Source organism: Doryrhamphus excisus, linkage group LG4 (assembly GCF_037039965.1).
Source record: "Doryrhamphus excisus strain RoL-2023G ecotype Guam linkage group LG4, RoL_Dexc_Guam_v1.1, whole genome shotgun sequence".
NCBI lineage: Eukaryota > Metazoa > Chordata > Actinopteri > Syngnathiformes > Syngnathidae > Doryrhamphus > Doryrhamphus excisus.
The window spans coordinates 11,868,104-11,878,292 of NC_136360.1; the positions used below are offsets into that span (position 1 = coordinate 11,868,104).

At 44.5% G+C, this 10,189-nt stretch overlaps 2 protein-coding genes and 1 non-coding gene across 4 annotated transcripts; 1 reads left to right on the forward strand and 2 right to left on the reverse strand.

Moving 5' to 3' along the window:
• Positions 1–986: 986 nt before the first annotated feature.
• rad23ab (RAD23 homolog A, nucleotide excision repair protein b) lies at positions 987–5,233 on the reverse strand. 2 transcript variants are annotated; one of them, XM_058073060.2, is made up of 10 exons: positions 5,020–5,233; positions 3,907–3,988; positions 3,760–3,839; positions 3,191–3,546; positions 2,873–2,919; positions 2,665–2,792; positions 2,472–2,589; positions 1,591–1,772; positions 1,371–1,508; positions 987–1,285 (listed from the first exon to the last, which is right to left on the reverse strand). In XM_058073060.2, exons 1-10 carry the CDS (start codon positions 5,086–5,088, stop codon positions 1,172–1,174), a joined length of 1,314 nt encoding a protein of 437 aa, XP_057929043.2. In that variant the 5' UTR covers positions 5,089–5,233; the 3' UTR covers positions 987–1,171. The 2 variants fall into 2 exon arrangements, with proteins under 2 accessions (XP_057929043.2, XP_078646298.1); XM_078790172.1 differs by having other exon boundaries at positions 4,993–5,220.
• Positions 5,234–5,772: 539 nt separating this feature from the next.
• LOC131129207 (calreticulin-like) lies at positions 5,773–9,120 on the reverse strand. The gene is made up of 9 exons (XM_058072485.2): positions 8,927–9,120; positions 8,415–8,516; positions 8,097–8,300; positions 7,884–7,978; positions 7,606–7,815; positions 7,105–7,218; positions 6,884–7,027; positions 6,713–6,805; positions 5,773–6,443 (listed from the first exon to the last, which is right to left on the reverse strand). Exons 1-9 carry the CDS (start codon positions 9,018–9,020, stop codon positions 6,195–6,197), a joined length of 1,305 nt encoding a protein of 434 aa, XP_057928468.2. The 5' UTR covers positions 9,021–9,120; the 3' UTR covers positions 5,773–6,194.
• Positions 9,121–9,983: 863 nt separating this feature from the next.
• trnah-gug (transfer RNA histidin (anticodon GUG)) lies at positions 9,984–10,055 on the forward strand. The gene has a single exon. It is a non-coding gene; the product is annotated as a tRNA-His (tRNA).
• Positions 10,056–10,189: the final 134 nt, after the last annotated feature.

The following is a 10,189-nucleotide window of genomic DNA, read 5'->3' on the forward strand; positions in this document are numbered from 1 at the left end:
ACCCAAAGTGCTTCCTAACTACAAACAAATCCCACTTTCTAATGTAGTTGATGTAGGAGTTGATCATAAATGAATAACTGTGGATAGCTAATTGAAAATTGTTTAGGAGCGACTGGTAGCTCCCTGACTTACCGTGTATGAACGCAAGGGGTAGGCACCGCTGGTGCTCCTCCAACTTCGCCTGCCCGAGGAGGAGCACTTATTGTTGCACACACTTTGTCAGAAGCACTGCTGGTGCCGTGGAACTTGGGAGAACTGGGATGTGTGGCCGCTGCCTCCAACCTCGCCTGCCCGAGGAGGAGCACTCATTGTCGGACACACTTTGTCAGAGGCACAGTGTGTTCCGTGGAAGTCAGAAGACAGACATGAGGGCGCCGTGTTTTCGAACGACTGACAGTCTTAGCACATCAGTAGTGGAAATGTGGTCATTTTACGTTTTTGTGGGACTACCGTGTTCCGGAGCGTGAGCACTGTGGTTCTCTCCACCGTGGACGCACAGCATGTCCAACATTAATGCACCTTTCCCGGTGGATTCAGCAACAGTTTGGCTGATATTTCACTGTGTGAAATGCCATTGACATATGAAAATATTTTTCTCTTGTGCCCAGTAACTTCTGCCTGAGCTGGCGTCAGAGAAGCAGCGCTTAAGGGAGGACAGAGTGTACAGCGCCTACAGCCACACCCATAAGGTAGCCTGCTCCTCTGTGACATCACAACGCCCTCTGAAACCGTGCAGAAAAGTGGAAAAAGCATAATAGGTCCCCTTTAATAGCGTAAAGCAGGAGTTTTATGACTAGATGTTGCAGTACTACTAGCATACAAATGTCTACTTTCTTATACAGACTCTGAGCATTATAGTAAATGAGTGGAGTTCAAACAATATCTTCCAGAATAATACATTTTGAAACTTCAGAGGTGTAATGGCCCTCGTGTATGACATCATAAAAGGCTTCAGCTCAGTGAGCATCTATGAATACTTCCAGGAGTAACAATCAAAGGCAGCATTTATTGAGATCATCTGCACACAAAATTAACCAAAGCTTGATGGAGAGTGGCGACGATGCCTGCCATCGTCACAGAGCCACTTTGCAGCTAACGTCCATCAGTGTGAATTTGAGCGCGTGCTGGGAAAGAAAATTTACTCTGGCTGCCCCAAGAGGCATCGAGTCAACTACTCGTCATCCCACGCTTGTTGCAGCAGGAAGTTGGCGGCCAGGTTTTCATTCTTCTCACAGGCGAAGTATGCCTGAATGACCAAGCCTTCTGGGAAACCCAACGCTTTTAACTGAAAAACCAAGACAATACACCTGCTTACTACATGTGAACAAAAACAGAGACAGCTAGCTCTGCTTTCACTCTTCTTTACTGACCCTCTCTATGGCCTCCTTCTCCTGTGGTGTGACCTGGATGTAGTTGCCGTGGGGTGATCCCCGTGGCTCGATGCCCTCACCCCCAACCTGAGGCTCGTTCAGCATCTGGACAAAACGCTCCTGGTGCTGCGTGATTTGCTGCGTGAAAACAAGCATATGTGAGGCGAGACGGCAATGTTTGAGAGGAGGCGTTGTGAGTTGACATTGCTTGTGGGCTAACCTGCAGTAGCTGTGGGTTGTCTCGACCCAGCTGCTGCAGCAGGGCAGGCAGGAGGGCCGGGTTCTGCTGGATGATCTGCCTCATCTGCTGGAACTGAGGTTGGTTCCTCAAGAACTCCAGAGGGTTCCTTGTGGATGGAGAACCTCCCCTGGCAGGGGTCGCCTGGCTGCCAGATACTGGACCTGATGGTAAAATGATGTAAAAAAAACTAAGTGCAATAACAACTGCAAGACATTCTAAAATACAGAGGAATTATCACGAGTCTGACACCACACTCACAAACCAATTTTCGACGGACGACGAGCAACACGCATGTGGACAAAAGTACGACACACCCATCTGACTACCCTACGTCCTTTGCGTGCTGGCCACGGCCAACAAATTTTCAAAAATGGCAGAGACCATGCATGTGGTAAAACATACAGTACATCGGGATGTAACTCCCACTTAAGGCTGCTTGTTTTGGAACAGGGGGCAGTAACAAAAAACAAATAAAAAGCAAAACACTGAGTTAATCTTTTGCCACTCAAACTGACTTCATTTGTTTGTGCGACTTTGGAAATATATTTTCTTGTAAACGTTTTGTTGAATTTTATGACTTGTTCCAGGTTAGAGATACAGTAATCCCGCATTTATCACGATTAATTGGTTCCAGACCCGACTGTGACCCTGAAAGTGGAATATTTAGAGCACAGAAAACTTTTTACAAGCTTCTACATATGGGTTTTAACATTGTTAGAGACATAACACCCTTACAGTTACTTTTACACCCATATTACCCAATACACCTAATAAGACCTAATAAGAGAAAATAAGCAATTTAAGACACAAATAAGACTAATTGATGAACACAAGGAAAGAAATAGTGTTGCATCTCTTACGGTTTGCGGGTGCTGTTGCTGGTTGTGGTGGTTGCAGGGTGGGGTCGGCAGTGTCTGGTGGAGCGTCACGAGGTGGAGTGTCTTGTGATGGTGCCTCGCTTGCTTCAGTGGGAAGACCCTGCGTCACACAAACGTGCTTTACAAACTCAGGTGGTGGGCTGAGATCAAAATGGCGGCCGCGTGGGCTCCTCACCATCAATAAATACTCCACCGCCCGGTCCGGGTTGTTGTAACTGGCCCGAAGAGCTGACACCACCGCCTCCCGCTCGTAGCCCATTGACATGATCTCCGACACCAGGTTCTCGTAGGCCTGGCCAGTCACTGTGGGGAGGTGAGAGAGTGCAGAAGCATGCTGGATAAAGACGCTTAACAGTTTGTGGATCAGTCACATTTGACCTCACCAAGTATGGATGCCGCTTCCTCTAACAGGCTCAGCTCATCCACGAGGCTGACACAAACAAATACAATGTGAACAACTACAACATCATAACACTCAGCAGAGCGCGTGTGGGCAGTCTACTTCCTGCTTCATGGAGCATTTCTCAATCATCATTTCATTGTGTTATCTAACTTTATGTGAAATTGCACACAGCTACGGCAATCTCCAACTTTGCTTGGTTCTGTGTGAAAGGCTCATACATGCTGGATCTTCTGTTACGGCTTTGATGCACCAATCTCTGCTTTTCATGCCTGCTTCCAAATCCTCAAAGTAGTCCAACCTGGAAGCAGATGAGAGGACGGATGTTCCACTCTCAGCCTCCTCCTTCGGCTTCTCCTCTAGCTGCTCTGCTGGAGTCGTCGGGGAGGTGGAGGAGGAAGGGGCTGGGGGCGCGGTGGCGGCAGTCGGCGTCGGAGAGGTGTCTTCGGGAGAAGTTGTGGGGGTGTTTTTTGGGGCAGGGGGCAGAGCTTCTGACGACTGCGGGGCTGGCGTGGGTGCCGGCAGCGTGTGTGTTGCCAAAGAGGTATCTTGTGTTGGGACGCTAGTTGCTGCTGATGATGAGGAAAGGGAAGAGGGGGGCGGAGCTGACTGGGGTGTCAACTTTGGGGATGTTTGAGGGGGAGCAGCTGCTTTAGGCTACAAGGACACAATAACAGAAATATAATTAAATGTGTACAATAAGTAAATCAGTTAATACAACTTGCATTCTGCATACATTTTCAAAATAACTGCCAAACGGCCCGTATAGATGATTTTTTTCTCACAAAAAAAATAATCAATTTAAAGCAGAGACAAGAGCAGGGAATATGCAGGGACTGCTGTACACGGTAATACACAATGCGCACTCACCTTTGTGACCATGACCACCACAAAGTTCTTTTCACTAATATTGTACTCTTTCAATGGTGTGTCATCGTTCAATATTTTACCTGGAAAGGAGAACAGTTAAGTCCACATGTTCACATATAATGCGGGTTTGACGTGAGTATTCATTACCTGCATAAATGAGCTTTTGTCCCTCAGCTGGCAACACATCTTTGCCTCTATCCTCCTCGATTCTCTCCTTCAGTGCTTTGACCTGATCAACAAAACATAAACAAACTTTACTCTATTTGTATTTCAGTCTGACTTGGTGCAGTGTGTTTCATGTGTGACACTGAAATGATGACTGGAACTACACATTGAGAGTTCCAGTTAAATGCGGACAAAGTTAACATTGTGGTAATACAGTAGTAACAATAGGGACGCTCCAATCCATCGGCCATTGATCAGTATTATCTAACTTGAGGTGATTTTCATATCATGTAGCCAATAGCAGGGGTGCGGGAGTATTAATTAATTACTAATTGTATTAGTAATTACCTACTTTTGGGGCTCCCTGGCAGTCAGGGGACCTTGGAATTGTCCTGCCTTTTACACTTTATACGGCACCCCTGGCCAACAGCACTCAATCATAAATACATGGAAAAAAAATCACAATTAATCCATGTAATTAGCATCGGCCTATTTCACTCATGGATGATCAGTATTGCAGCATAAAACCTTGATTGGAGCGTCTCTAAAAAATAACCAATACTGCAATTATAAGTACATGGTGTAGAATATTGCACAGTCATTCTCTGACACCGAGACGAGTCAATCCTCAAGTCAAACAAACACTTCGTTATGCCTTTTCAAAGTGCCTTTCAACGCGATTGATTACATGGTTTTGACAGATTAAATTGTGTGACAAAAGCTAAATTGTAAAATTAATTTCACGGATTAACGCAAACAACTAGTTTTAACCCCCTGATAAATACAGAATGTGGTATATACTGTAATGCTGCATACTTTTACTTTGAAACGCAACAGCTGATTTTCCGCTGTTTGTTTGGCTACCTTAACTTAGTGTAGCGTACTTTCTTCTAACATTAATTCAAGTGACATCCAAACACGTAATTTCTGTCCTCTCATATTTCTATACTGACGTTAAATTACTTATTGAAATAATGTAAATAAAACAAAAAAACTCATAACGTGACCGAAGGCCATGTGACTACAGCTAGTTATGCTGCAAGCTAGCCTGCCAATGGCCGTGTTTACCTTTTAGCCGTGCTAACTTTCGCTCACCGTCAATTCCGGGTTAATGTCAATTTTAAACGTCTGCTGCTGGAGAGTCCTCAGCGTTACCGTCAGCATCCTGCCAACCGCCCTCGGTCTACTGGAGGTCAGAACAACACAACAGCACAACAACACTCTTCCTGTTTATCATGAGCTATGTTTGGATTTTCTGTATGTGTGTGTATGTGTGTGTGTGTGACTCAGTGACTCAGCTGTCTGCTCCTTCAATGGAGCCGGCTGGGCCACTGGCGACACCTACCGGAAGAAACTATTGATGTGTAATGAGCGATAGAGCAGGCTCTAAAAGTCGAAGCTCTGTACAGAATCAGAAGATCCGTTTTCCATCGAAGTGATTTTTCACGGGATTTTTTTTCGCTGTATCCGGCACGCTAAGAAAAGAGGAATCGGCTCTTTGTTGTTTTTTTAACCCAACAAAAACAACGACGCTTTTGGTCATACTTTGTGCAATTAGAAGTATGATGCAAATGTCAAGCACCAGTAAAAAGAGAACAATTGCACAAAATTATAAGACCTCTCATAAAACACTCAATGTAAAACTGATTTCCAACACACAAACCATTCATATTTGTGTTTTGACTCTAATATGACACTAACAGCCAAATGGGGACAAAGAACCAGCTCGCAGAAGAGACAAACAGAACCATCGGTATTGACATGCCATAACCCATTGTGAGGCCTTAGCACATGTGTCTCATCATGTTCCACTTTTTATGTTCTCGCACCAAGAAATAGGTCAATAGGTACTATTGAGAAGGGTTCATTTATTCACACAAGTTCAGTACCATATTTCCTTTTTTCACAACACAGGGGTACTGTAATATTGCAGCTAACCACACATGCATACACAGCAAGAGTAGGTACATACATGCAAAATTAGTGGCTGTACTGACGGAATAAGAGTTAATTCAACATCATCACAAAGTGTTTGTCACTCCCTTACTGGTTTCAGAGCAGGTCCAAAATAAAAAGCGAAAATGAAAGTAAACTTGGCTGACAGTTCACACTAAAAGATTTAAGCACACTAAAATAGGGTCTTCTCAGAAGCAAACATGTAAACCTTTTCCCCACCCCTTCAGAGGAACCCATTAAAAATCTCAATTTTACCGGCCCTCACTCTTGCACACCGAACCCAACCTGAACTAAGTCCACAAGACACCTCCTCTCTATAATTCATCATCTATATCCCGATGGTAGCCTCTTGCCTCCTTCTCTTCTTCTTCTCCTTCCTCCTCTTCCTCTTCCTCTTCCTCCTCCTCCTCCTCCTCCTCCTCCTCCTCTTCCTTCTTCTTCTTCTTCTCATCATCACGATGATTGTGTTTCCCTTTCAAGTTCTTCTGTTTCTTCATTACCTTGTCCTCCATCAGTTCGATCTCCAGCATGTCCTGCTCCTTCCTCATTATCTTCTCTGGTTCCTGGTGAACAAAGTTACATTAATCAACTTGTCCGTCACTTCAGTCTCCTCGCCAGCATATCAAAGCTCCAGAAAAGGCCTCTGAGGTCATACTATTCATAGTCCAACTACAGTTTTCTGGTAAAACAAAAATACATCTCAAAAGTCACCTGTGCAATTAATAAAGGTTTTATGATAGCCACAGTTTGGCCTGGAACTGATTATTTATACTTATTTCCTCTGTGTAGTGACATTTGAAATGTGTCTAAATAATAATAGTCATATTGTTACCATAGTGACTCCCCAGGTCAGCTCCCCAAACCTTTCAGCCATTTTGGCATCATCAGTGATGAGAAAGTTGTCAAAGATGGTTCCTGATTTCACCTGCCGGGAGACACATTGGAGGTGTTTCACCATATGATCAGCATGATGATGGGGTCTTTAAATTGATGGCGGACTCACCTGCCACAGGTCCAGGGCTATCACCCCTAAGTTGTCAAACTTGTACAGGGTGGCGTCGTGGATATACTCCGGGTTGTCGATCTCAGGGTGGATCCATTCACCTTTGTAGTCGGGATTGTCTATCTGCTGGGGCTTCCAGTCTCCCTGCACATGACAAAGAGTGCAAGCTTACAACCTGAGGGTGATAATCTGTCTCACATCCTCAGCCCCACAAGACCCACCTTATATTCAGGGTTGAGCATCTTGCGAGGTTCCCACTCGCCATCCATGCCCTCGTCCCAGTCGCTGGGCTTCTTGGATGTGGGGTCAAAGATGGTCTCAGGCTGATCCCAGTCCTGACGACAAATTGCATGGATGATGTGAGACTGTTGGATGCAGTGAGAAAGGGGTCCACAGGACTAACAAACCGTCAGTGTACTCCAGTCATGTGACGTTAGCAAGCAGTACATGTAAGTGGTAAGACTGGTTTGAGCTTGACACCTTCTTGTTCTGTGACTTCCACAAGGTTGTGGGTGACTAATTTGCCCAAATCTGGTCAACCAGACTGCATTCTTTTTACCAGCCAAAGGCACATACATTGATTATATTCCTACGTGCACCTCCTTCAGGTCATGTTTACAATATGATGCTGGCCAAATCAAAAACCCAGGTGTGGCCTGCAAATAGTAGCCGTACTGGACTTATTTGAGGAGAACCTCACGAATGGACCTCTGATCAGGCACCTCAGGCTTGGTGTCAGTGGGGTCGTCGATGGTGGCCTGGTCCACCCAGTCACTGGGTTTCTTGGCGAGGGGGTCCTTGATCTTCTTGGGGGGCAGCATGTCAAAGTCGTCCTCCAACGAGCCCGAAGCCACCTGCTTGTTGTCAATCTTTACCTCGTACGTCTGGTCTGGATTGACGATCAGCGTGTACAAGTGGGTCAGCTCGTCTGCCTGGTCAGGAGGAAGTGGGAGATGTTGAAATGCTCAAAGATGGTCTAACATGGAATGGCAGTACCAACCCTGCATTTGATGTTTTTTTTGTTGAGGTAGCCCTTCCCCTTGTAATTGAACATAACGTGAACCCTCTGTGTGCTGCTCCCGCAAATGTCAGGACCTGAAGACAAGACATCAGTTTGTTAGGTCCTCACTAGAAGGCCAGACAATAGTAAACACCAAAACGTATTCTGCTTCATGAGCTGTCTTCTTGAAAAGGCCATGAAAGGACCACTCACCAAACATGATGTAAAAAGGTGACTCTGAGTTCAAGTCGCTCTGGTCAACATCGGCGGGGAACATCTTGACATAGCCACCACCGCAGTCGATCACTTGCTCATGCTTAACAGTGAACTGGATCACCAGGGTCCTGCCCTCGTTGCTGAAGGGCTGGAAGCGGGCCGAGAGGGAGTAGAAGTGAGCGTCCTGGGTGGTCTGGATACCTGCAGACCACAGAACATCAAGAAGCGAGAAGCCACTTAGATCATCTACTCAAGGCCAATCATTACAACATTAAACATTTCATCAGACCACTGAATCAGCTTCCTATCACTCACCTTTATCCAACCTAATATCACCAAAAAACTTTCCAGCACTCAGCTTCCACTGGCCGTAGTCTGGCTTGTGCTTAGACTGGACCCACCTGCTCAGCCAGCCATCTGGAAATAAAATGAACTAACATGCAAATCACACAACTACTTTCCAAGAAAATACATGAGAAAACTTCTTTATATTTGACAGGTGCCCTGTATGAATGAGGACTACAGACTTCCTTCGTGTTCATTCATTTGTGCGAAGTTTAGATTTGTTGGTTTGGACAAAGTTGATGAACAGGCTTGTGGTGTCAAAGCAGAAACAATACAAGTAAAGCAAGTCAAGTGGCATTTATCTCACGCCTTTGGGGGTGGCAACACTAAGCTTGATGGTAACTTTGAGCTGACTTCGAAAACCCAAAGGCCAGCAGCACACGAAATGAGCAAAACAGCACACTCACATTTAAACCAATAGGTAGACATGGCACAGATTGTTTTACATGGCACAAAGTGTCATGCAATGTTCCATACTATACCTCTATCCAGAAACTGCTCCTTGAAAAAGATAGTCGCGTCAGCACTAAACGCCAGCCAGTTGAAAAGTGCAAAGAAGGCTGCAGGGAACTTCATGGTGTCGGCTTGTGTTTGGTGCAGGTGAGCCCGATCTGAAGATGAACACCTTGGTGGGTTTGACTTGATGAAACCTTAAAAAGTCAGCCCGACACAGATGGCCAATGCTCATTGGACAAGCACTTGGCCAATGAAATGAGACCACGAGTTTACTTTTCGGAAACGCTTGGCAGGTTGATAGGTTGTTGGCAACAGTTTGGGATGGGCGGTACTGCACATTTTTTTAAATTATTGCTGATCCTGATACCAATATTTTTTTTGCCGATACAAAGATTTCAGGCATTTTTAGGCAAACAAATATATACAAATTTTTTATCAACAAATGGATTTGTGGACAATTTAACAACATATAAATACAACAATATAAGACAATGTTACAATAAATTAATACAATTACACAAACAGATGCTTTATTAATCTGCAAGAGAATAAAAAATACAGAAAGGATAATGTCAAATTCTTAGTGCAATAATACATAATAAATAACAAGATATAATAAGTTAATGAGTCCATTCCAGTGCCCCCCCCCCCAACGAAAGCTACATGGCGTGGGGAGTCTTTCAGTTGAACAAAAAATATAAAAAAACTGAACGATATCGATCGAATAGAACAAACATATCGATCTTATCGCTTTAGTAAAGAACCGATGTTGATACTATCTGTATCGATATTTGAATCCGCCCAGCTCCAAACAACTTTCCAACTTCCTTGAAGGTCAGCGCTTTAAAGGGTAAACATGAAAACGCATTTCAGCCTTTTCAATTTAGTATCACGAGGTGTCTGCCTTTGTTGTTTCTTTGCTTTGATAATGACTTTGATTCGTTTTAGCATGCAAATACATGATTGTATGCAGCTATTAGACAAACTCGGTGTGAGGGATAATATACCAGTAATATAAACATACACCATGTTATACTACTTAAACACATTTTCGTAGCATTGGGTTGTCCGACAGGATAGCTCGCCGTGATCGTATAGTGGTTAGTACTCTGCGTTGTGGCCGCAGCAACCCCGGTTCGAATCCGGGTCACGGCATTTTTTGATTTCTCAAACACACGTCTTCCATAAAGAACAAAGACACTCCGGTTAAAACAAGCAGTTTGAGCACATCGATGTCAATTCCATTATCCTTTGTATTTATGTTTATGACATCGACACAGGGAGGTCTG

Coding starts and splice junctions, on each gene's coding strand:
- rad23ab (XM_058073060.2), bottom strand. CDS start 5,088: ATGCTGACGGTAACGCTGAGGACTCTCCAGCAGCAGACGTTTAAAATT. Junction 2,920..3,190: donor GTCCTCTCATCTGCTTCCAG/GTTGGACTACTT, acceptor TGTTTGTGTCAG/CCTCGTGGATGAGCTGAGCC. Junction 2,793..2,872: donor GGAAGCGGCATCCATACTTG/GTGAGGTCAAAT, acceptor ACCTCCCCACAG/TGACTGGCCAGGCCTACGAG.
- LOC131129207 (XM_058072485.2), bottom strand. CDS start 9,020: ATGAAGTTCCCTGCAGCCTTCTTTGCACTTTTCAACTGGCTGGCGTTT. Junction 7,028..7,104: donor TGCTCAACCCTGAATATAAG/GTGGGTCTTGTG, acceptor TGTCATGTGCAG/GGAGACTGGAAGCCCCAGCA. Junction 6,806..6,883: donor TAGCCCTGGACCTGTGGCAG/GTGAGTCCGCCA, acceptor GTCTCCCGGCAG/GTGAAATCAGGAACCATCTT.